General features: G+C 48.0%; 2 protein-coding genes across 6 annotated transcripts in view; one reads left to right on the top strand and one right to left on the bottom strand.

The window, feature by feature from the left end:
* The window catches only part of COQ8A (coenzyme Q8A), a 43,199-nt gene extending 26,445 nt beyond the window's left edge, over positions 1-16,754 (top strand). For both annotated transcript variants that reach the window (XM_063391154.1, XM_063391155.1), the window contains exons 6-15: positions 3,244-3,366; positions 6,960-7,045; positions 8,071-8,211; positions 9,286-9,367; positions 10,729-10,822; positions 11,640-11,781; positions 13,207-13,314; positions 14,032-14,097; positions 14,836-14,922; positions 15,390-16,754. In XM_063391154.1, the coding sequence (XP_063247224.1) occupies positions 3,244-3,366; positions 6,960-7,045; positions 8,071-8,211; positions 9,286-9,367; positions 10,729-10,822; positions 11,640-11,781; positions 13,207-13,314; positions 14,032-14,097; positions 14,836-14,922; positions 15,390-15,683 (1,223 nt within the window). In that variant the 3' untranslated portion in view covers positions 15,684-16,754. The remainder of the gene's footprint in view (positions 1-3,243; positions 3,367-6,959; positions 7,046-8,070; positions 8,212-9,285; positions 9,368-10,728; positions 10,823-11,639; positions 11,782-13,206; positions 13,315-14,031; positions 14,098-14,835; positions 14,923-15,389) is intronic.
* A 3,002-nt stretch (positions 16,755-19,756) lies between these two features.
* The window catches only part of CDC42BPA (CDC42 binding protein kinase alpha), a 180,341-nt gene continuing 174,156 nt past the window's right edge, over positions 19,757-25,941 (bottom strand). For all 4 annotated transcript variants that reach the window (XM_063391149.1, XM_063391146.1, XM_063391145.1 and 1 more), the window contains 2 exons: positions 25,729-25,886; positions 19,757-24,592 (listed from right to left, as the gene is read on the bottom strand). In XM_063391149.1, coding sequence (XP_063247219.1) covers positions 24,461-24,592; positions 25,729-25,886 — 290 coding nt within the window. In that variant the 3' untranslated portion in view covers positions 19,757-24,460. The remainder of the gene's footprint in view (positions 24,593-25,728; positions 25,887-25,941) is intronic.

Below are 25,941 nucleotides of genomic sequence, written 5' to 3' on the forward strand. Positions count from 1 at the left end.
CTTTTCCATCCAAACCTGATGTCCTGGGCATAAATTCATTCTGCTGTCAAATTCTTGGAAGTAGATGCAGGTTTCTTTGGGGTTTTTTTTCCTGGTTTTTTTTTTTTACGTTTGTTGGTTTGTTTCTTAAAGTGCTTAAGGCCCTAATGCTGCCATCTTTAAGAGGTTTGGCTCATCTTGTTTTGTTAGAAAGAGGATGACTGAGTTGTTTTCCAGTTTGGATTTTCCTGGTGGGCTGATAACCTCTGTCATTGGTGACCTTGATGGCAGCCTCAGTACTGAAAGCGTGTATGTAAACACACACTTGTATGTAAATACAGTGTAAGGCCCAGATAGGGTGGGAATGGAAAAGTAGAACAAATTCCCAGGAATTAAAGTGAGAGTGCCCAAATAAACAGCTGCTGATACAAATATAGAGACTCTGGGTTCAAGGACAACTTTGTCACTTATTAATGATCTGTCCCGGGCAGTTCATCAGGCACTGCACAAATGCCAGGCGGGCACTTGGCCTGGATTTGAACACAGAGGGATTTTTTTATGAAAGGCAGTAGTGCAATATCTTTGGGTTGTCAGTCTCAAGTGCTTAGGCCATGTTGTTGAGTATTCCCTTGGCCCAAAGTTTCTGTGGCAGATGGTCCTAAAACAAATACAAAGTCCAGTCACTAGTTCTCCATTTGACAGTGGCAAAGAAGGTGGAAAAGGAGTGATGCAGCAGTGAGTTGCACACAGAGTTGGAAAGGTTCATGCTGATACTGAATTTGGAAAGGAAAAAAAAAATAGAAGAGGGTCAAGCACTAGTGAGGGTGTCTGCCTGCTGCCTGTTCTGTGGAATAACTCACAGGCCCAGGCACTGTGGGCCTTAATTTGCCTTCCAGTGCAGGAGCTTTAATTTCTGAGGTGTCCATGTTGCCACAGCTTGTATGTGACTTCTATTTGCCTTTTTTTCTTTCCCTGGGGAAATAGGTGAAACCAGCTTTGTGATCTAAAGATAGGGAGGAAATAATGGGAGGCACCAAAAGGTGCCAGCCATCTTTGAGTATAATGTTAACTCACTGAAAATTGCAGTATTTTTTCATGAACTTGTGGTGGGTTTTATCCCCGCTCCCTTCCCACACAGCCTTGGAAACTTGTGTCTGTTTTCTCTCTGCTTGCCATTGACATGGTACTGCTTTCCACTCTTGTTTGCAGGTCGCCTTCTCTTCATGCACACACTTGTAGCAAAGTACATAAGCAAGAGCTGCTCCCGTGCTGTTTGGCTGCCTGGTGATCAGGTGTTGCCCCTGGAGCCTTGACTTCAATGAGATGCTGGCCAGAAGAGGATTTGGGATTGCCTGTGTTTGGCTCTTTCTCTGATAAGAGTTAAAATTGTCAGGGTTCATTGGCTTCTGGATGTGGCTTTAATCATTAACTAACCCCGTTATTCTGCTGCTGACTCAAAGGAGGATGTTTTTGTGTGCATTGGTCTGAAGACAGATTTGGCTTTGATTCAGTACTTTCCCTAGGTCCTGTGTCATCTCATACAGGGATTTGCCTCATCATTGCTAAGGACACAGTTTTGCTGATACTTGAGAGACAGCTTTTCAAGTGTGCAGAGCCAGATCCTTTTGCCTTTGTTAGGTCTACCTGTTCAGTCTCTAGGTCTCCTTACATCCATTATCCAGAGCAAAATGTGCTCCAAGGACTGCAGTGTGCTGGAAATGGTGCTTTCTGGACCTGTCCTGCTTTCCTGTATCTTGCTCTCAAGAGCAGGAGGCTGTCCTGTATACTCCTGGTGTTTTTATTCCTCTCTTTCCTGTACATTCTTGACTTGGGACAGGGATTTGTAGAGAGAGATGTCCCACACGCAGTGCCATCTTGCTGCTATCCCACAAAACAGATAAAGGAAAGAGGGGGGATGAAGGGCAGGAGAGAGCCTGTGCCTGACACATCTGTGCTCTGCCAGTGGAGAGGTCTGTGGAATCACTTCTGCAGGGAAGGTCCGTGAGCAATCCAGCTGCTTGCAGCGACTGAAGGGTGTCTGTCAGATCAGTAACATGCATGGCACCTCCAGAAAATGGTACCAGCTTGTGGGAGCTACCAGAGTTTAGACAGCAGCTGCTTCAATCTGTCTCTGTTATTTCTCCTGTCCCCTGGCCAGTCTTAGTCCGTCTGTGTACCTTCCTGAGAGGTACCAGGAGATGGAGGGGATCTCTGGCTGCTCTAGTCAGCACAGGACATACCAGTAATTTCCATCTGCTGTCTGAGATCTCCAGGGCTGTTTTCATCTGCTGTGCCTTTTTGAGTGCTCCTTATTGTTTATGGGGGACTTCAGCTGCTCTGTCCTCTGTTCCTCTAAAGTATTCTAAAAACAATATGGCTGCAAGATCAGCATATTAGCTGTGAGCTGTGCAGCCTGGCTGCAAGGCCTGACCTTTCTCCTGCTTGGCTCTGTCAGCAGCTGATCTGCAGCCCCAGCAGAAGAGGTGGGTGGGTATCTGCCTGCCCCCTCTGTCCCTGCTCTACTGGGCATTGCCCTGGAAGGTAGTTCTGGGTTGCTTCTCCCAAAGGGAACACAAACTAGAATCAGGGTCTCCTTCCCCTCTCCCTTAATAAAAAAATAAAAAAGTGGAGGGAAGTGCTTCTTGCGCCACACAATCCCCCTGTTGCATACTTGGAACCGTGGCACTGTTGTGTGCACGGCTGTGTGACCTCTCTGAGCCTGTCAGGCATCAGGCTGTACACATGCTTGGGGACAGCAGAGTGTGTGTTGGAGTGTGTACATTTTGTCCTTGTTCTGTGCAAGCTTCCACACCAAGAGGTTGAAAGAGGCCTGTTGGTCTGTGCCAGTGTACTTCAGAGGTTTTTGAGGATTCCTCCGTGCTGTGGCTCGCTCCTGCTGCCCTTCTGAGGCTGTGGCTGTGGGACTCAGGACACCTTTGCACAGTGTTTTAGGCTGTGCTGGCTGGCACAGCGAGTTCAAGCACAGCAGTGTCTGCCCAGAATCCCAAACAGTTTGCAGAGCAGCACAGACATTCTTGGAGACTCTGCCTCGCTGCTCCTGGCCCTCAAGCCAATGATGTCAAAGTTGTCTCAAACCACGTGTACAACTTCAGTCCGTGCCCCTGGGTTGCAGTGAAGGCACTCAGTGGATTCCTGATTTGATTTCCCTAGGGAAGTGCAAATCTGTTGAATGGGGGCTAACACAGTGGAGTGAGCTTGCCGAGGTAAGGGTGTTCTTCATTCATGCTCTCTCCTTGCCCTCAGGGAAGAAGGCAGTGATGGATTCCAGCCCGTTCCTGTCAGAGGCCAATGCAGAAAGGATCGTGAGGACCCTGTGCAAGGTCCGGGGAGCGGCGCTGAAGCTGGGACAGATGCTAAGCATTCAAGGTAAGTGGCAGCACAGGTCCTCAGCTGTCCTTAGTGCTGCCAGTTGTGACACAGGGTCAGCTGTCTGCAGTCGGGCAGTGTCAAGTGAATATGGAGACTCTGAACAAATGGCTTTCTCCTGTGAGAGCAGTGATGGAAACGTTTGAGTTCTGTCTAATCCCAGTATGAAATAAATAGATGCATGCACTTATACACCACCACTCTCTGTGTCCTGATTGTGTGTAACTGAAATTGGTTGACAGTAGGGTAACACTGTGAATTTTAGGGTCTGTGTTACAAGCAATTGTAAAGAGGCAGAGCTGTATTACACTCCAATTGCAGGTGTCCTGCTAGAAAGGAGGGTCATGACAAGAATGTGACCCTGTTCTTTGTTCATCAAAAGTGGTCAAGGTTATATCCACAATACTCTCCCATTACAGCAACCTGTTTGTGGTTTACGTGCTCTGTGGGCACTGAAGCTTTACTGGAAAGGCCAGTACAGCTGATCATCTTATCAGGTATAAAACACTTATTTCCATCCTGAGAAGCCTTCAAACTGTTATTTAACCCATCCAGCTCTGAGGCCAGCACCCACAGGTGAAGGCACAGTGACATCAGTGTCTGCACTGAACTGGTAGGTTACCCCTGGGAGATGGCAGGTGTGCTCAGTTCAAACCTTATCTGGATCTTTCCAATTTGCCTTCCTGCCCAGACTAAAAGGGGAGGAAAGAACCAGCCAAAAATATCTGTAAGACTTGTCTGGAAGTAGCTTTCGATATGTTTCTGAAACCAAGTAAGTGTCTGAGTGTTTGAGGTACTCACTTTGCTTGGCTTCTACTGGATTTTTGTAGGTATTAGCTGATGAGACTGGATCTAGTGAAGTATTAAATACTTTGGGCTCACCAACAAAACAAGATCAGTTCACTGTACCAGAGTGCCCTGATTGGCATTTCGTTTGCTAATCAATTGGTTTAGCTGGGTGCCAGGCTGGTGGCCACCTGGCAGAGCCTGGTGGGAGGCATCAGCTGCTGTGTCATAGGCTGCCACCCACATGCTGTTTGCTCACCCTCTAGAAACTGCCAGGTTTCTGCCACTGATGGCTCACAGTGCAGATCCAGGAGGATCCTGTGCTCCTTGCTTTCCAGGGCCTCTGGCATGTGGGCTGAGCAAGCCGTGCCTGGAAATCAGCTCTGCAGTTAAACTCATCTACCATAGGTGGGATTAATTTCAGATTTGTGGGACACCACTGAGTTGTGCCTGCTGTGTGCCCAAGCCTGGTCACAGCTGCCCCAGGCCTGGATGTGAGTGCAGAGGGGGGAGCTGTGAAGGGCTGGCTGTGAGGAGCAGAAATGCTCTGGATTTTTATAACGTGCCTGCTGTCTCCTAATGTTACGGTGCTCTGGCAGGAGGGTCAAATACTTGCTGATTGACTTCACTCTGGTGTCAGGAACAGGCCTTCAGCAGCCTTGGTGGTTGTACCCAGCCCTCATTTGGACCCTTGCTGTGTGTGTGAGGGCTCTGCTGTGCCTGGCAAGAACACAGGCCCATGGTGACCTTGCTGGGGGACAGCTGTGGTGAAACAAATCAGACACCATCAACAATGCAGACTGTCTGTTTCTTGGGGTGGCTGTTGGGACAGGAGGTTTTCATGCAGGTGCTGCCACTTCATGGGCTTCTCTGTGGCCTGGTGAGTTTGAACCCACTGCGTCTGTCAGCAGGTCTGGGTGCTAAGTGGGGCAGGGGCTCCCTGTAGCTCAGCACAAGTCACAAAGCAGTGTCCTTAAAACCCCTGATGTCTGTTGTGTCTCCCTGATGTCAGTGGATTTGTTAGGGACCCACATTCCTAAAGATCATGCACAGAATGATCTGGGATCACAGTCATTCTGTGATCTGGGAGATGTTGGAAAGGCAGCTGCATTTGCCAGCTGAGCGTGCCCTACCTTGGCTCCTGCTTTGTGTTTTGTTCCAGTAAGGCCTCACCAGCTGACCACAAAGACGTAAAATCTTACTCATGAGCATGTTGTAAGGCTGGCTCTGGCAGAGTTGCTTCCACGGCTGATTTTTTCCAAGACCGATTTTTGACATTGCTGCTGAGTTTCTGTACAGTCAGCCTGGACTTGCAGGTTTCTTGGCTGTTTGACGTGCTCATGAACAAAGGGTGGGGGTGGTCAGGCACCCCAGCTAAGGATGGATGCCCTCTCAGACTAGGGATTGAAACCCCTTGAGAGGTTTATGGATGCCAGAATAAAGGAGGTTGATCCTGAATGCCTGTGGCAGATGCTGATGCTTTGACACAGCTTCTGGGAGCGTGAGTTGCTCTCAGTGAGATCCATTCTCCCTCTGCCCTGTCACCCTTGGCAGTGCAGGTGACACATTGGAGCATGATTGTTAACACCTTCACATAGCCCTGAGAATATTTTTTAGTTCAGGGGCTGGGCAGTGATCTCCCATCAGTGACGGGGAGGTATTTCTTTCAGTGTTTACAGTGCACACAGAAATGGGATGTCTCACCTTCTTGCGCATTTGTAACGTCACAGCAGGAGTTCTGCTCACTGTTCCTGCAAAGCCTGCTCCTCTGCAGCTTCCAGCGATGCAGTGGGAGCTCCTCTTAAAAACTGTGGGTTCCACAGTGGGGTTTTCTTAGTACTTTTAAATGCTGCTGTGGCTTCAGTGGGAATTTGTAAACAATGCTGAGCGTTAATGTCACATCTCTGCATTATTTATCTTTTTCTCTCTGTTTCTTTCCACCCTTCTTCTCGGGACAGTCCTCTTAAGGTCACTGTTTCTTTTTTCCTGGGATAGACATAAGGTGGTTCATACATGTGTATTTGGAGAGGAACAGTAAATTTTTGTTTCAATGTCACAATCACATGTGTTGGTTCAGTTCTCAGGATCAAGGCCTATAGCCTGGACTTTTCCAGTGTTGGGAGAGCAGCACATAAATCTGAATCCTCTGTAATCATTTATGAAATGAAAAGTTTGCCAGCAATGGTAGTTTTTCTCTGAGTTGTTGTAGAAGCCTTTGCTCAAGCAGAAGACTAATCTTTCAAGATGCTCCAGCCCCTTCTCTTATGAGTATAAATATTTGCTTGCCAAGTCCTTCTGATTTAGAAGTTTTGTCTCAGCTGTGTTCTCTTCTGCCCATGTATAGTTGCTCTGCCTTTGGGCAGTTGTTTACAGTAGCAGATGCCGAATCCTGATCTCTCCAAGAGTTCAATACTTGTGTAAGTGCTGTTTTACCATTGCACAGCGTTCTAGAGGAGCTGCTGCCCCTTAAAATGAACTGGATTAAACCACGTCGGGCACCTTGGAGTGTGTGTTTGGCTCTCCAGGGTCCCCTCTGTGACCTGTGTCTCTGTGAGGCAGTGACCTCTCCTGGATGTTGTACTGCTGCCTGCCAGAAGATGTGCTGGTGTGTGGCAGAGGCAGAGCACTCTGCTCTTGGTCTGTGCAGCCTGTCCCCACACCAAAAACACTAAGGAATTACTTTTGAAACCTTCACTGGGGTGTGCCTGGGGCAGGACAGCCTGGCTCGTCTGAGTGCAGGAGCATGTTTCTTTGTGTGTTGAAGAGTGCAATGCCTGCTCTGACTGCTGTGTGCTTTCCCTTGGCAGATGATGCCTTCATCAACCCCCACCTCCAGAGGATTTTTGAGCGCGTACGTCAGAGTGCTGACTTCATGCCAATAAAACAGATGATGGTGAGGAGTATTCCTGAGTGCTTATCAGAGAAAGGGACAATGGACAGAAAAAAAATATCACCTGTGATGTGCTCTAGTAAGGGAGGTGGATGGGGATTTTAAAGAATATTTCAATAATGTTACATATTTTCAGTTATGGGTAATGTGTGATTCCTTCTCTCAATTATGTGCTGTCTTTACTCTCAAAAGATGGGAGAGGGGAAAGAATGTGGGAGTTTTTCATGTCCTGAGATTGATGTTGATGGAGCAGGATGCTGCACACAAATACTGTTATAGGGTCCTGTTGAGTGTAGCCTCCTTGTGTGTTTCCTCTTCTTTCTTGTGGGTCTTAAGCTGATGTCTAGGTATGTCTACATCCCACTTTAGAAATAGACTTACAAGCCTTAGTCTGCTGGAAAATTAGCAGCAGCTTTGTCCTTGCCATTTTGGTTAACTTGCCATCAAGAATGAAGTGAACTAAGTTTGCTTTCCCCAGTGTATATGTTCTCTGTAAATTCCTGTGTAAAGGTGATGCAAAAAGAACTGCCAGCACTACTTATGTTCTGAAAGACACTAAGCAGAGCTAGAACCTAAATACAGCAGTCTGGCAGAGTAGCAAAAAAGATGTTAAAGCAGGCTGTGATGTTTCATTGTCAGTAGTGCCTTAAAGAGAGGCATGCCTGGATTGCTTCTGTTCAGCTTGGCAGCATGAAGAAAGAGGAGGAATAGCTAACTCATTTTCCTTGCTCATTTTCTGGAAGATAGCAAGTGGCACCTAAAATGTTTGTATTGCCAAGGCAGCAGTGTTTGTGTTCAAGATTAGGGCAGAGCCCCTCAGAGATCTGACCAGCACCTGTTCAGTGCTGGGGCAGCATTGCTGGCTGGGCCACTCCTTGCCTGGGGGTGCAATGACAAGGCACAGGGGCTGATCTAGAAAGCAGGTTATGGGTACTCAGAACTCAGTCACTTCAGAGGAATGTGATTTCTAAGACTGAAAGTCTTAAATCTTTGCTTCTCATACTCTGATCCTTTCTATTTACTTGTAGAAAACTCTGAACAATGATCTCGGCCCCAGCTGGAGGGATAAACTGGAGTCCTTTGAAGAGCGCCCCTTTGCTGCTGCTTCGATTGGTCAGGTTCATCTGGCACGCTTGAAAAACGGGAAAGAAGTTGCCATGAAAATTCAGGTGGGCTTTACAGACCAGCCACGTCGTGTTTGTGCTCACAGAAAGGCAGGGGAGCTACAGGTACTGCTAGACAAATAGGAAACATTTAATGCAAGTGAAGATGAGATGTCTTACCTAGTGCAAGCTGAGTGGAAAATACAGGAAAGTTTTGCAGCGTGAGCCACTGTGAGTCCAGATGCACAGGGGATGTCCCATAGATATTTCACTGCAGTATGGGATAATGCTGCTGAGGGACTGCTGGTACTTTCAGGGCTGTATGGGAGGGTCCCACCTGCTCCATAGGTCAGACCCTTTCTGGGATGTGCACAAGCCCCAGGCCCCTTTCTGGGTGTCAGCAACCTCAAGTGGCTGTTCCCAACAAAACTAAGTTCTAGCTAAAGCTCTTTGTACAGCATGGTTTATAATCCCAAGGAGTGAGGTCTTTTGCTGACTGAGCAGTGTCCCAGGCAAAGCTGATCAACTCATTGGCAGGTTTTTGTAGGGTGGGGAGACTTTAGAAATAGTATCAATGCATGCTGATGTCTTCTTAAGCCATTTGTGTCCCAAGTACTGTCTGAAGTCAGGCCAAGGTAACAGCAGCAGAAGCTCCCATTCTGGCATCAGCACACATTCTCCTTCCCTTGACAGACAAGGTGAGAACAGGAGGAGGTGCCTTTGCCAGGACTGGGCTGGCCTGACCACTTGCCCTACTGCTGGGAGTGACACACTGGGGCGTCCAGGGCTGTGTGCTTTCAGCTGTGGGAGGGAAATGACTGACTGCCGTGGCTGCTCTGAGACCTGTGTGTCTGAGGACCTGCCATGTGTTGGAAGAATTCCCATCAGAGCATCTGAACAAGCCCTTCTGATTGCGAGGAGCTGCATCTTAGCCTTTCTGTCTGTCCCCTGGTTTAGATGCTGGGCTTTGAATAAGCTTTCAGAGGAGGGCTGAGTGGCTCTGGAATGCCCTGGCTCATGGCCAGGCCGTAGGTGGCTGTGATGTGGGGGCAGTGGATGCTGAGCCAGGTGGTTTTTATCATGCCCTGTACAACCAGGTCATCTAATCTCCACACTGCCCTCTCCCATTCTGTCCCACAGTACCCTGGAGTTGCCCAGAGCATCAACAGTGATGTCAACAACCTTATGGCTGTCCTGAGCATGAGCAATATTCTCCCTGAAGGTAAAAAGACAGAGACCCTGTGTTCCCACTGGTGCAGGTCGAGTTCTGCCAACCCCTTTCAAGCAGTGCATTTTATGTGTCCCTCCAAAGACTGGGGAAAGGGAAAGGATACAAAGTCTGCCCAGGAGCAGATTTCCTGCAGAAAGCAGGAGAGGGAGTAGATGTGAGCAGAGGGTGCAGGGCCAGCCTGGGGAGCCATGCTCTGTTCCCCTGCTCTGCTGCAGAGCTGCTGCTGCCTTTGCTGGGCACGTGCCTGCCCCAGGCCCCACTTGGTGGGGTGGGAGGTACACTGGTGTGTTTTCTGGCCAGGTGTATGCACACATCTGCCAGAGTAACCTGCACTTGTCTCTGTGTGCTCTCTATAGAGACAGACCCACAGGGATTCTTAGCCAAGTTCAAAGTGCCTGGGAATACTCACTTTTGATGGCTTTCTAGGCTTAGAGGGTGGGCAGTTCAGGTGAGGCAGTCTTGCTTTGTCCCATTACTTTCTGGTACATTTGGCAGAACTCACTCTTCTCCATGTTTCCTTGTAGCCCTCCATGCCTGCCATTCGGTGCTCTGCCCAGACGGTCTCCATTATTTCCAATCTGAGTTGTGGAGTACTATCAGACTTGGAACTTGCTCAGTGTCCCAGCACATGAATAAGTCCCTTTTCCCTCAGGGGAATGCAAGACTTACCACTCCTTTCTCCAAATACCTGCCTGCAGCAGCTGTAAATATTAGTGGGACTGTACAAACGCTGCTCTAAAATCAGGCTGGGGGCTGACAAAATGTGGGACTGTTCTCTCTGGTGGCTGGGCAGGGCCCTGCAGAGGTTGCTGCAGCCCCAGCTGTGTCTGGCCCAAGAAGTAGATTGGTTTTCCAACTTCAGGACTAAGAGGATTGGGCTTGGCATCTCAGGCCCTGGCTACGTGCTGCTGCTGCAGTGCACCGTATTAGTCATGCTGACTGTTTCTACCTGGCAGTGCCTGCTGCCACTTGGAGGCAGATATTGTTTGGAGCCTGTTCTTGCTGCTTTTGCCCAGTGTTTGGGTGCTTGTCTTTGGTGTGTGTCCCTGCAGAGCCATGCCAATAGCAGGAACAGACAGCTTGGGCTGGGAGCTGGGGCGGGACAGAGCTCTGCTGCATAGAGCAGTGGTGTGGATTACTTTGACTTAGGAGCACTTGTGTAGCCTGGGCCTGGGATTACTGCACAACCTGCACCTAGTTGGAAATACACCTTGGCTCTCTGGGGCCTCCTGTACTCCTCAGCTCTGAGCTGGCTGGATAGCAGGCTGCTCCTCAGCTGCAGCTCTGGAAAGCTCAGCCTGAGGAGATCCTTTTTTCTAAGCCTGCCCTCTCCTGTGCTGTTTGGCTTTCAGGTTTGTTCCCAGAGCACTTGATTGAAGTCGTGAGCAGAGAGCTGGCCCTGGAGTGTGACTACCTGAGAGAAGCTGCCTGTGCAAGGAAATTCCAGTATGCTCCCACCATTGCCTTCAGCCCCTTCTGTGTGTGTGTGAGAGAGGCAGAGGAGGTTGCTGAGCTTCAGGGATGGTGGGGAGCTGACTGCTGTGCCCTGCCATGTGGCACAGGGTGCATGGTGGTGGCTGGAGCTGTCTCACACAATCACCACCTTGTCTCAGCTGGGCATGGCTTCAGTCAGCTGAAGTGTGATCACCTATCCTCCCTGCTCCGTGCAAGTCTGTCTGTTCTGCCACATGTGAAGGTGCTGCAGTAACTCCTGAGGCTGGGTTGCAGTGCTCCCCTGTGTGCTCTTACCTCAGCCTGTTGTTAACTTCTCCCATCCTTCAGCCCAGGAGGTTTTCAGTTCAGCTCTTAAAGCAGTTACCACCACCAGTGCTGCCTGCTCCCTTGGCTTGCCATGGCTTCCAGGTTATTTTTATGTGGTGGCTGCATGCTCTTCCTGTCCTGCTGCAGAACTGCCCCTGTGCCACTGCTCCCCTTGGCAAAGCAATTCTTCCCTGTGTGTAGTCTGGCCCTGAAGCCAAGTGGGGCGAGCAAAGGAGCCCAGTGCCCCCTGATGCACCTGCCAGGAGCCTTCTTAGTGTCACTGCCCTGGCAGAGATGTGACCTCAGGAGCTGGCAGCAGCTGCAAGTCACTGGCAGGGTTTCTGCTGACTTAATCTCTGTTGTAATTGCTGAGGAAAACACATCCTGGCAGCCCCAGCCAGGGTGTGGGGAGAGGCTGGTGAAGGGCTGTGTGAGGTGTTGCTGATGGGTCTGTCTGCTCTCAGGACTCCTAAACCTTGTCCTCTCCTTTCTTCATCCCTAGGGAGCTGCTGAAAGACCACCCCTTCTTTTATGTCCCAAGAGTAATAGATGAGCTGTGCAGCAAGCATGTGCTGACCACGGAGCTGGTGTCTGGCTTTCCCTTGGATCAAGCTGAAGGGCTGAGCCAGGAGATTCGAAATGAGGTAAATTGGGGACTTTGTGCTTCTGCCCTTGCTCAGAGCCCAGTACTCAGCCTGCCTGTGACTGCCAGACTGGGGGATTCTTGTGACACAGCAAACCTGAGCAGGGCTGCAGTCAGGAACTGTCTGGAGCCTCTAGGAAGACTTGTTTAGGGAAGGCTGCAGTGACACTGGGATCTCTCCTGGCTTGTTCGGGCCGTACAGGCACCAGCATTCAGCAAGGAGGGGTTGGAGGGGTTGGAGGGGATGAATGGCAAGGGCAGCTGAAGGGGAGGTAGCCTTGCTGTGTGATGCCATTTCTGATGACCTTAAGCTTGGGAGGGACTGTCAGCAAGGAAGAAGGGGTCTTAGGCACCTGCTGTCCTGGGCAAGATTGCAGAATCATCCCAGTGCAAGCAGTTGGGTGTCATTCCTACAGGACTGACCTGTGCTGCACAGGGCTGCTGGAAAAATACCTGTCAGTAAACAAGAGTAGGGATGTGGGGATAGGTAGGCGTTGGTGCTGAATATAGCCAGGGATTGGAGTGCTGTGGTGGGACAAACAGCTGTTCTAGTGGCAGAAATAACTGTCCTGGTATTTGGATGTGTGTGTGTTTTGTGGTGTGAGCTGTCAGCTGTTAGCAGGTCGCTGGGGAAGAGGGCAGAGTCTGTTTCTCTAGATAAACAGATCTCAGTGTCACATTAGACTTGAGGCTGTGCCAGAGCTGGCTGCCTGCTCTTAGGGACTGTCCCCAGCAATGAGCTGCTCTATCACCAGGACTCATTTTAAAAGGCTGTGAACTGGGATTGCTGCAGGAGCAGCCCTTCTTTCCTATGAGCAACTGGTCTGGCTGACCCTCTGCCTTCTGATTGAAATGGCAGTGTCCTGTGGCAGGGTTGGGCTTGCATTTGGTGCTCTCCTCCTTCCACCTTGGATATGATGTTTCACTCAGCTTCGCAGAAGCTGGAGAGGGGCAGAGTGAGGCTGGGCACTTCTGCTGCACAGGCTCCAGCTTAGCAATTCTCACAGAAAAGCTCTGCTGGAGTATGTAATCCAGCTGGGGGTTCTTCAGGCACTGCTGTTCTTGCTTCTCTGTGCCTGTCGCTCCTGAGGTGTGGCTCTGCTGCTCCTCCCTCAAGCTGGGTCAGTGCTGAGCCCACAGGAGTGCATGGTGGGTCTGTGTACCGTGCACAATTCCCATTCTTGCAGCCACCCAGTGTGTAGTCAATGCTGGGAAGTTAAAAGGCAGGATCAGAATGCAGTTGGATGAGCATTGGAACATCTGTGCCATCTGCTAAGGATGTCCCATGGCAGGTGTAGGCTGGGAGTTGCTGAGAGGTGCTCCTTCAGCTCTGCAGTGTAGAGCAGATGGTTCCTGCTGGTGTTCCCTGTGTTCCCTGTCTCGCTGCCCGTCTCCTGACTTGTTTCTTGTCTCCTTGTTCTGGCAGATCTGTCACAACATCCTGGTGCTGTGTCTGCGGGAGCTGTTTGAGTTTCGGTACATGCAGACTGACCCCAACTGGTCAAACTTCTTCTATGACCCACAGCTGCACAAGGTAAGCCCCAGCAGCCACTGTCCTGCCTACACAAACATTGGTTTTCACCAGCTTTTGATTATTCCCACTCCCAGAGTTAATGAGCCCTTACTGAGATTCTCTCAGATTCCTGTCCTTGAGGCATGGGATAAGGGAGGTTTCCCTGTGCTGTCTGCCCAGCACTAGGGCTCAGCAGGAAAGCAGAGCTGCTGTAACCCTGGCCCTTGGTCAGTCACAGCTACTTCCTTAGCCTCAGGATCTGTTCTGGAGGTGGCCAGTGGGAAGCTGAGGCTGGCAGTCTCTACAGGACACACCTGAGGCCAGGACTCTCCAGTTAAATGCTCTTGTGCTGTGCTGAAGATAAGGGTAGCAATTCCTGCTCACTGGTTTGGCTGCTTGTTTGTGCCCTGTAGGGCAGATGGAATTGCTTTTTATTCCTGAGGTCTGTGCTGCAAAGTGCTGGGCAAAGGTTCAGTGCTGCTGTGTCCCTGCACATGCAGCCTGAGTGGAGCTGTCAGCAGGGCAGGTGTGCGGTGTGGGCACTGGCAGTGGTTCCTCCTCAGCCCTGTACTGCTGCAGCTGTTGGGGCTGCACTGGGAATAAAGGAGTCAGGGGCAGTTGGGATGCAGAGGAAAGCTGGGAAAGCCAGCTGAGCTTCCTGAAGAAACCAGGAGCATTCTTAACATCAGGTTCTACCAGAATGGTTGAGTCTCTAATACAGGCTTTGTCCATTTCCAGGTGGCCCTCCTGGACTTTGGAGCAACGCGAGGGTTTGATGAGAAGTTCACAGATGTCTACATAGAGGTGAGGACTTGCACTGTGTCCTTGAGAGCTGCACTCGATTTTGCAAATACTCTTATCTCTGAGCTGTTATCACTTTTCCCTGGAATACACTTTGGGTGTGGAGGGAAGCAGGGCTGGAGGCAAGAGAGCGATCTCTGTTCCTGTTTCATCCCTTGCCTTGGCTGTCTGCACATACACTGCTGGCTCTCTGAGTTGGGATGTTCACAAAAGTGAACTGCAGTGATGCGTGCTGGGGGGCTTCAACAACAGCCTGTATCAGAGCACTCACAATTCTGTGATTTTTACATGAGGATATGCAGGAGTTGCTTGCTCCCCACCTCTCCCTGAGATTTCTGGCTTCTCCACAGACAGATAAATCAATGTGAAGTCAAATGTGCTTCCTGTGTGATCACCATGTTCTGCACATGGTAACTGAGCTGCCAGGCCAGCAGCTGCCACCTAAAGCTGCTCACAGTTGGCTCTGCTATTTCTTTGGGGCAGGGGCTGACTATTTGTGAAGCTTTTTATTGCTGTGCCATACATTCCCTGGGCCATGTGTAGCCCTGTTGTGAAGAGCTGGATCTTTTAGGAGTAGCTCTTAACCTGCCCAGCATGCAGGCCCCTGAAGAGAGGGCAGAGGCAAGGGAGTGAGCAGCTGGGTGGTGCTGACGTGTGCTCCTGTGGCCTGTGCAGCAGTCCTGTGCTCAAAATGTTGTTCAGTCATCTCTTGGCTCTCCTGAAAGTATTCCTTCTACTCAGGTAATCAAAGCAGCTGCTGACATGGACAGAGAGAGAGTACTGAAGAAGTCTATTGAAATGAAATTCCTCACTGGCTATGAAATCAAGGTATGGAGCAGAAGGGTCTGATTTTGGTGTTGGCCACAGATAAGGTAGTTGCAGGTCTGTGAACTTCCCCAGATTTCTTGATGTTGTAAAAGTATTAGTCCAAAAGCCCTTTTGATAAGCATAAGGAGGGTAAAAAAGGTTTTGGCTTTGGTTTTCACTTTTGGGAGCAAGAAAAGTAACGAGGATACAGCTACCCTCCAAAACACTGTCCTTTCTCCTCCCCTGCAAGACCCTTCAGGTGATGACAACTCCTCAGTTTCATGACTGGGAAGATGGTCTTCTGGAAGGTCTCGTTGCTCAAAACTGTACGAACCAAGTGTTCCTCAGCCTTGCTGGGGGCTGGAGGTTCTCTTTGTTGTGGACAGTGTTAGTTCTCCTGAGCTGCTCTATCAGCACTAGCATTTCTTTTCCTCCTTGGTGGTTGTCATGGCTAGTGGCGTTACTTATCTCTCTTTCCTTTTGGGCAGGAAATGGAAGATGCCCACTTAAATGCTGTCCTCATCCTGGGAGAGGCTTTTGCATCTGAGGAGCCTTTTGATTTTGGCAACCAGAGCACCACTGAAAAAATCCATGGTTTAATCCCAATCATGCTGAAGCATCGGCTCATCCCCCCGCCAGAGGAGACTTATTCTCTTCATCGGAAGATGGGGGGCTCTTTCCTCATCTGCACCAAACTGAAGGCCAAAATTCCCTGCAAAAACATGTTCCAAGAGGCCTATAGCAAATACTGGAGCAGTAGGGGCAAGAAGCCAGAGGAGTAGTAAGAAGGACCGTGTCTTGTTCTGAGGGCCCAGTTCAGCTGAGCCTTGCAGAGCGCATTCGAAGCCTCCCCTGCGCTGCTCCCCAGCTCTCCATCCTCTTGAGATGCAGCAGCCCAGTGCCCTGGAAACCAAGTGTGCATTCCATGAGGACAAAGCTGCTCCTTCCTGCTGTGTCTGTCCTACCTCGACTCCAGCACAGCTGCAGGTTGCAGAAAACTCTGAGTGCTTCTGTGCTGCTTCACGGCACCAGCTGACTACCGTGAATGCATCTGTAACGTTGTGATGGTGGCTGCATATTGAGGGGGTTTTCTAACAAGTAGGGGAAGGAGGATGAGAGCAGAATTTAGTATTGAAACCTATTTGTAATTGTCCACAAATTGTTTTTTAAAAACTTTCCCTCTTTCAATCTGAGGTGGAATTCAAGTAGTTTTAATACTGTGACTTTATAGATTGAAATACCAAGGTGTTCCCTACCACAGACACATCCAGCACCTCCCCCACGTTTTTGTAAGTCAAGTGGTGGCAGTCTGAGAACCCTCCTGGATTGTACTGGCATTGATTTAATGCAAGGGGTATGTGTGTAAGTAGAAGTTTTATGCGTTCTGCCTCTTCTTGGCTTGCAAGCTAAACATAGGAAATTTTTTCAGAGTCCGAGAATTGAGTGCCAGTCTTTTAAACACACACACACAAACACAGTCTCACAACCCATCTCAGTTCTGGGAGTCAAATATGTAATCAGCAGAGCTATATCTGAGCACAAATAGTGGGTTTCTGCACTATCTGGTAGGTATCAGCTTTCCTGAGGGCAAGTTAGACAAGCTACAACTCTGACACCGACTGCTTGCTGCACCCCTGACTAAGACCCTCTCCTCTGCATTTCCCTGTAAGGCAGAACTTGCAGCAAGGCAGACAAACGTCCTGCCTCTGGTGAGCAGCTCCAGCTCCAGCTGAAATGTCACACTTCAAACCAGACGCACAGTTTTCAAGCTAGGAAATTGACTTTTGTAGGTTTTTGTACAAAGCCTGTACTGTTCGACTTCCTGATGTCAATAAACAAATGCTTGTGCGGTGGCCCTGCTGCCCGTGGCTGTGTCATCTTCTGATGTGGGAGTGGACACTCAGGTGGGCAGTGTCCTGTTCTGGGGGACAGACAGCAGCTGAGCAGAAGCAGCAGTTCCCAGGTCTCCTCTTGTTGCAGATGTTTGCTCAGGGAATTGCTGCTCTCCTTGCCTGGCCATCCACCTGTGGTCTGTTCATGCCTTCATCCTTGCAGCTGTGGCACTAGGGCTAACTGTGATGGTGGCACATTTACCAGGAGCCACATCAGCCTGAACACTGTCTTGCCATGAAAATCCCTGGTAATTTACTTGCTTTTTAATCTCTTTTGTTTTAATCACTCTGTTAACAGTCTCCTGAACACGAGGCTCTTTGCCTTTCCTCCTCTTGGGAAGGAGAGAGAGGCTCTTGGAATTGAGGCTTAGCAGGAGCTTTGTAAGGCAAGTCCAGGTGTCCTTGTCTGGCCACTGCCGGGTATTTGCCAGCAGGCTCAGCTGGTCCTACTCAGTTAACAGAGCCCGGGAAAGCCCAGGCTGTCTGATCTTCCACTTCAGCTTGTGTGAAATCCTGACAGCTGACACCTCAGAGGGAGAGAACAGGTAAGTGAATAAATGGTCTGAGGAGGGACCTCTGAGAAACAGGAAAACAGCTCACGGTATTACCTTTATTCCAAAGCCATAAACATAAGCCACTTCATTTAAGACTTTGTTGAACAAGATGCAGCTCAGTTTAAATCAAAATACCGCTCAGATTATTCTTAACCTTTTGAGAGAGTTAACTCTGCTGTTCAGCGAAGTACCAGTTTGGCATCAAGCAGTTTATCAGTGTACAAAGTTACAGTAACTTTGCTTGTTTTGAGTTCTGATGGATGTTCAGTTTTTCGCCTTTGGATCTAGACCTTGCAGCTGTAAAAACAGTGGAGTTTGAGCTGTTAAATGCTTATGTTAAAGGGAATTAGATTAGATGAGCTTCAGAGCAGATTTTTTGAAACTGAAGATTCAAGGCCAGCATGTTCAGAGAACTTGCAAGGGCGGCAGAGTGAGCTGGAGCATTACAGTTCATTTTTCCAGTAAGCACTTGTTCCTGTGAGCCCAGATCTTGTGTATACTGTGCTGGGACAAGCGTTCAGCTCCTGGCAAACATTCCCCTTCCTGAGAGTGTTCAGGAATGACATCCAGCTGAACAGCAGAGTTGTTTTGCATTTGCAAAAGGGTAGCAACTTGCAGAAGCTGAGATGTTGCTTTATTAGGAGAGCTAATTAGAGCTCAGTCCCTAACTCTCCTGGCCTTTTGTGTATGCTCTGAAAGTATTAACAATGGCCAGAGATTTGTGACAAGAGGAATTGCATGTCAGAGGAACAGCCATGCAGAAAACGTGAGCTAGAAACTCAGGCCTCGAGTCAGAGAAGTTGTGACATTGCACAGTGAGCAGGAAAACTTGATCTGTGCCAGCCACTGCATCTGCTTGAACTACGCCTGCAGGGTTGAGGATGTGACTGTTTCTATGCCGCAAGAAGCTTATATGGACTAGAAAAATCTCTCGTGAAAACATTTATTATTTGCTCAGGGCAAACTGGAGATTAAAGCTGCCTCTCTAATGACAGTGGTTTTCCATTCTAAAGGATCAAGATTCAGGTAACCTCTGGTAGCAGTGATTTTCCTACCTTCTTTCTTTAGTCAACCTGGCTGCTGCATCAAGACAGAAAATGAATGCTGAGGAACTGAACAGAAGTGAACATGCAGTTCAGTGTCTGCTTTTCTAATGCCCAGATCCCTGACACTGTAAGGCCCAGTTCCCAAGACCTTCACAGCTGTGATGTGCAAGGGGCCCCCTGGGAAATCAGAAATAAAGCACTGATGGAAAAGTCAGATCACAGGAACCAGGGAATGTCCCAGAGGTACAGCAGCTGCCTCAGTGGGATGAGCCATGGGCTTAAATCCACAGGAACTGGAGTGAAGGGCTGAGAAAGTAAACATTTTGACTGAAGAGAAGAACGGGAGTCAGGCAGCCTAAGGCCTTGGAAGAAGTGGGAATCATGGTGCCTGTTCCTGGAGGGGATTGCTGGTAGGCTTTGGTACTGGAAGGATGCCCAGGCTGGCAGTGGGGGATGAGTTAAAGCCCAGTCCTGTATTCCTGCTGCAGAGGGGGTGACTGAGGCAGGCACCAAAGCCAGGACTTACCCCAGAATCATTAAGGTTGGAAAAGACTTCTAAGATCATCAAAACCAACCCTGAGCCCAGCACTGCCTTGCTCACCATTAAATCACATCCTTAAGTGCCACATCCACACAGCCTTTGAACATTTCCAGGGATGGTGACTCCACCCCTTCCCTGGGCTGCTTGTTCCCATATTTCACATAGCTTCCTGTGGAGAAATTTTTCCTAATATCTAAACTTCCCCAGGCCTGATGAGGCCATTTCCAACATTACACCAAGAGGGGAATGAATGAAGAGAAAGAGGTACCAACACTCTCTGGTACAGGGAAAATTCCAGGCTGACTTGTGAGGAATGGGTGGATGACAGGAAAGGGTCAGGGCACATGCAGAACTTCATAGGTATTCTGAGATCTGCTTAAAAGTGCATGAAGGTCAACGTGATTTGGTAGCTCAGAACTCACTAACAATCCAGCCTCTAACACTAGGACAGCTGAAGCATTTGATGTGTAACTACAAATGAAGGAGGAACACCAAAAACACTGACTACAACTACATAACTACCCATTTCTTAGGTCATCACAGCATAGCTGACCTAAGAAAAAGGTCAGGAAAAATGTGGTTCAACACACCAAAGTATCTAGTGCCTTTGACTTTGTATTTTCAAAAGGATCTGGCTATTTTTTCTGAAAGCTGCTAAAGGGAAATAGATTTTCTCACATACTCCTTTTCTTCCCACTGTGCACTTGTGCAGATGTGTTAGAACCAGCATGTTGTATCTTCAAGAATATCATCAACTCCTCTTTCCATTTGCTCCTCAAAGCTTACTGTGGGGAGGTGGGAAAAAAAGACAGAACATCTGCATTTCTAACAGTTCCCTGTTTTATTGCAGTACATCAAAGTAGGTTAATATTAAGTGTGTTACCAACATAAAATATTGGTGGTAAGTCATTTTTACATTGTTGACTGTTCCACCTTAAATATTTCTGTGCAAAAGAATCTACATCATTGTTCTGTAGCAGAGAATCTCTTACAATGTCCCCTACAACATTGAGGGCATTAAACAAAAGAGTGAGAAGAGGCAAAAAGCAGAATCTTTCCCCCACACGCACACTTGTCAGCTTTTATACTCTAAAACAAAAAAGTGATTACATCTATGCCATGCAAAACTGTACAATAATATTACAATGAAAAACCTAAAAAACATATTTTAAAAATAAATGATATGAAACTGTCATACATAAAAAGGCAGGTATAGCAACACTGGTTTGTGGATTTCTTCCCTGTAGATGTGACTGTCTTAAATGGAGAATGAGAATAGGTTGCACTGAGCTGCGGCTGGAATGAGAGGAGTTGGAGTTCAGACTGGAAAGCCTGCAGCAGAGCAGCTTCTGGGGGTGTTTTTAAATAAACTGTGAACAGCAAGTGCACTGAAGGGTGCACCTTGTGTTAGTGCAGAAAAGTTGTCCCATTTCCTCCATGGAATGGACTCGTATTAACAAAAGAACCCACAGCAGGAATTGCTATGTGCCACTTTGATTCTCAGACTAAGGCTCAGGAGCTGTGGGTACTTGCACTGCAGTAAGTTTCACCCTTAATGCATTCATTTAAAATTAAACAGCATTCATAAAACGGAAAAGAACCTTTTTCCACCCCAGAGCATGTTTGTCTTGTCATTCAGGGTCTGGCCATGCAATACAACACAGGGCCGGAATCTGTTTCTGTGTTAATAATCCAACAGTTCTGTTTGGAAAGGCTGACACACTGTGAACCAGTTAGGTGCAATTAAACCACATTTCTATAAATAAACTACACTTTTGGACTTTTTTGGTATGGCAAGACCCTTAACTTCCCTCTGCCATATACCTGAGAATAACACACCTGGGTTGTAACTTATCAAAATCAAAGAGAGAACATTCCTGACTCAGTTTTGAAACTCATTTAAATGGGCAAAATGCACATTCATAAGAAGCCATAGCAATTAATGGAGAGGAAAAGAAGCAACTACTTCACCACAGTCTCAGGAATGTTTTTTTGAAACCACCAGCTGTCTTCTACAGGCCAAAGGCAAGAGAGAAGAGAGTACTGTAACCCTGCTTTTGGGTTTATGAAATGTGGGAGGAAGCCACATACCTGTGTGTGCACACGTGCAGGGGAAAACTATTTACCAAGCCTATTCCATCCTATAACCTGGAATCCTTAGTAGCTGCCTGAATCTGTTCAGATCCTTGTTGCCATCAAAAGAGAGGAAAAAAAGGCAAAACCCCAACAACCTATCTGTTCAAGCACTGTCAAAAATGCAAACAAATACCTTCAGTCTCAGCCAAAAGGAAAAAAACCAGCTAGATACACAGCCTGTGTACAGAGAACATGTGCCACAGTCAGGAATTCAGGGGGAGATTTTAAGCTCCCAGAACAAAATGCAGCCCTCGACCTGTGAAGTTGAAGCAGTGCTACAGTGCAAAGGAGCAAACGTCAAACCTCGGGAGACAACTGCCTTGGAGATACCAGTCAAGAGTCTTACAGTTCAAATGACCAAGCTACTTTTCCTAGCCCAGTGAGTCTTTAGGAAGCTCAGCTGCAGTATGCATACCAACAAAAAGAGATGGGTGTGGTTTCAAATTGAATCTGTAACCAAATGGTCCCCAAATATATAAAACTTTTTAAGTCCTAGGACAATTTTTCTCTTTTCAAATAAGTGATGTGGTCATTTGCTTTTCAACTGAGAGAACAGTTGCTGCTTCTCTTCTGAACAGACACGTATAAAAATGCACAGGACGAAACTAATGACTAAATAAATCCTAGAGACGACTGCTGAGGCTTGGACATTGTAGTGTACAAACAGTGTGGGCCTGTGGAGCTCTCATCCTCTGAGCTTAGTGTTGACCTATGCTCTGCCTGAAAATGCCAGGGGTTGGTATCAATAGATTGCAGGCACTGGAGTGGAGTAAACCCAGGGGTTTACTCAGTTTAATTGTTTGCTGTGTGGTGGCTCTTTGGGTTCCATTTTCAGATAGAGCTTTAGCACAACTGTGGGAAAAAAAAGTCCATGGAAAACGATCCTGTGACCCTCTCTCAGGGGACTGCTATGCAGGCTGCTCTGTCTTTAATGACTACTTTTAAATGCCTTCTCTCAACATCAAAATAAGATTATTATTTAAATACAACATACAGTAAATACAAAACTAGTCTGCAAAGGCTTTGAAAAGTGTGTGGACATGCTTCACCAAAACAAGGGAATTGTGGGGAAAAAGCAGTGGCTATACTTGAAGCAATATGCAGCCTTTAAAAAGAAGCTGATGTGGAATTTCAATAATGCCAATAACGCCCTGCCTATCTGTCCCTCAGAAATACATAAACTTTTCTGGAAGGAATTACTTTCAGATGCTTTGCTGTTTGCTAAAGCTTTTAATTTCAAATGCCAGGCTTGCCTAAGTAGTAGGTTTGAAGTGAAAACAAACAATACAACCAGCTTGCTACGCTGAAATACCCAAATAGGAGAGAGACAGGCTTTTGATGCCATGGTTTCTACAATAATTTCTTGAATTCCTGTCCCAAAATAACACTGAATGAGCTTAAACTTGGATAAACCTCTTGATTCAGAATGAAAGACAAATCTTACCTAGAAGACCCAGCATGATTAAATGGATTAGATGATCTGTGTCTTGTTCCCTATGTCACATTTAGATCATACCTGGAAATTACTGTACATGGTTTGAAACTTACCTACAACTTCTATTAGGAAAGACAGAAACTGCAAAACTACGAACACCTCTGTGTGGGTGAAGCTCTACATAACTGCTGACTGCAAGAATACAGAATGGTTTAATGAGAGCCATAACAAGTTTCCAAAACCCACAAACCCCAATGTTCTAAATACAAAAAGCCCTTATGTGTTTGAGTATGGTCATAGTATGAAGTCAGCAACAATACTGCTGGGAAGAGTGGCTCATCCCAAATGAAAAGCACAATCTGCCTTGCTAACTGAAGAGAACAGACATCTTCCTCTTACCATACATCTGTGTATCAGTTCTTCATTTATTCTGCCAACTGGGTGACCACTTCTGCTTTTTATTTATTTTTCCAACTTGAGCGGGCTCTGTCTTCCACTGCAATACTTCCCGCCCTCCAGCCTGCCCTGCTTTTGGAACCGAACAGCTCCTGAGCACACAGAGACAACTGCGAATTGCACAGACCCCCGCACAGGCAGGGGCAGAGGAAAACCAACCTTGCCAGTGCAGCAGTCACGGGTCACCAGGCATCTTTGATTACCACAGTGTGAACAGTGTGAGGTCAGTCTTCAAGGTTCTTTGTTGCTACAGTGACAGCAAAGCCAGCCAGCCAGGGCCAGCTTTGAGCTAAGGGCACTCGTTTGGCTGATGTGTGTTAGCAACCAGTGTCTGGTAATGACAGTAAGAGTTTGCTGCTTAGGGATGGCCAAGAAGATGTGGAAGACTGCTCCCATCTGAGTTAAAGCTGCTGAAAGCCTGACCCAGGGAAACAGTTCCTGCTGAATGCAGCTGCACTGGACTCCCCTGCTGCCTGAGGGACCTCTCCTGCAGCTGCTGCACGGCTCCAGCTCACAGGTGGCGCGCACGGAGCCAGTGCAGCCGCCGGGCTGACCGGCGCCCGTGGCTGCCGGGACAGGGCTTCGCTGCCAATTGTTGTTTTTGAAAGGGATGGGGGCTATGAGGAAAGTAGGAATTACAGCTTCAGTTCTGCTACAGCCAGAAGGAGAGAAGTGTTGTGAGAGCACTGCAGGGGCTGTCCCGGCAGTGCAGCGAGCGCTGCGCACACGGAATCTCTGTCCTGCGGGAGGTTTTAGCCAGGCCTCCAAGTCTGTAAATCACTGAGCATGAAAACAGGGACAACACAAATCTTAAATTAAAGGCTCTCTTAAATAAGCATCCATCTTCTGCTGCATACACAATGCTTTTTTTCTTTGAATATATACATACGTATTTTACTCTAACATCTGCGTATTTATTTAAACTCTGTACTGTAGTAAAATATGCATCATTTTAATTAATAAGGATTTGCTGGCGACAATCAGATTGACATTCAAACGTGGTGGCTGAAAGCTTTTATGTGCCTCTGACATACTGATCATTCCCCATGGAGGGGAAGGGGTCTCTGTGCTACTTTTGTACAGTACAATGAGCTATTGTATGAAAACAAAATCCCTCTGAATTTTCTCTTGTTGATACTGGTCTGGTCTACTTACGCTACCTTTTGGGAAGTGGAAGGGGAGTGGGATAAATATGTCTTTAAAAATGAAGCAGCTGTAACCACAAAAATGAAACCAATACTAATACAAATCTACAGCATCTGATATTTACCAACACCCTAGCTTTGCTCATTTGCTGCTGTCAGATCTGGGGAGGTGAGGCAATGCCAAACGGTGCTGAAGGCAACCAGCTTTCACCTTCCTCTGTCCCCCACTCCCAGATCCTTTTCAGACAGGGAATGGGGAGGGTTAGGAGGATGAAGGTGAGAACTGGAGCAAGTGAAGGGGCAGCCATGGGAACAGCAAGCTGATGTGATGCCAAATCTGAATGCTGGAGCAGTTCATGAGTCCCAACTCACGTGGTCAGAGCTCTCCAGGGAGAGGCTCTTGGTCTTGTGAGGAGAAACCGGGCTGGGAGGGCTGCTGAGGTTGGAGCTGTTCGATGCCGTTGAGTGTCTCGGAGAGTCAGAGTCCTGCAGTCCAGAGACACACAGAACACCAGTAAGTAACAGGACAGCAAGTCTGGGGGTGACTGAGAGTGTCTCAGCAACAGTGGCTTGATTCAAAGGCCTATGCAGATTTTGCTTCTGTCCAAAAATACTGAGGGATCTTTTTTGCTCACAGTTTCCAAGGAGACCTGAGATTAAGTGGTCAGGTCACTCTGCTTTCAGCAGGCATAAGTGGTACTGATATAAAGACACACCACCAGTGGGATTCTGGCAGTCTGTGTGTTGCCAAGGGCTGCTTGGCCAGCAGAGTGTGCAGCTTCCTGCTGCCTGTGAAGCTACAACAGCTCCTGTCTTCACAAATTATGATCAAGATGCTCTTGCTCTAAAATGAGAAATCTTTGTGGCTTCATCACAGCTCCCTCTTCTACGTCAGCTCTGGGGTATCAATTCACACATCCTATCTTGTTACTTGGATCTTACAGAATACAGCAGGATGCAACTCTGAGCCTGAATTTGGGCTGACGGCTGCCTTTCAGCTTCCACTGGCAGGATATATTCAGTGCCATTAAAAGCCTTGTGTGATCTCTCATTTTCACACTCCTTGGTAAGAAAACAGGTTGGGGAAGTTTTGCAGGCCAGCTTCAGACTGAGCCCTCCTATGTAAAAATCCTTGGCTGGAGGGACTGAGTTTAGCACTGGGCAGGATTTCAGTCCTATCATAATGATAGCCTTGACCGCACAGAACAGAAATTATTAAATTCAGTTCCCGCTCTAAATGAAATTACAATTCTTAAATTACCTTGTTAACTTCTGAGTACAAAGTGTCTGCTGTGAAATGGGTGCTAAGATAGTTTATAAATCTTTGCACATAAAGGTCAAAAGAACTATCAGCACTTCAAGCTGTGATACTATCAAGCTGTTACTCTACTGGGCTGGTATTTGGGGGAGCCTCACACATCTCCAGGTAAGGAATGCAGAGAGCTTTTCCCACATCTTAAACACGAGGACCAGAGCTGACACTTTGACCAAAGTCTTTTGAAGCCTGAAATAACAGGAAATCCTTCTCTCTGCTGTCAGCGACTCCCAGACTGGGAGTTTAGCCAACCCCATGACAGGACTGACCTGCCACATCTTTTTCTCCTCGTTCTGCTGTCACTCACCTCTCGCTCGTAGTCCCTTGTGGGTGCATCGCTGCCTTGGTCCAGGCCCCCAGAGGACAGGGACCCGTCTGAGGGCGAGGCCATGGGCTGGCGCTTTGCTCCGTAGCTCCCTCCCGAGAATTCCCTCCGCAAAGCGCTGCCGTTCTGTGCAGACGATCCTACAACAGAGGATTTAAACTGTTATAGAGCCCACTCAATGCACCAGGAACTTAT

The sequence above is a fragment of the Prinia subflava genome, chromosome 2 (genome assembly GCF_021018805.1).
Source record: "Prinia subflava isolate CZ2003 ecotype Zambia chromosome 2, Cam_Psub_1.2, whole genome shotgun sequence".
Lineage (NCBI taxonomy): Eukaryota > Metazoa > Chordata > Aves > Passeriformes > Cisticolidae > Prinia > Prinia subflava.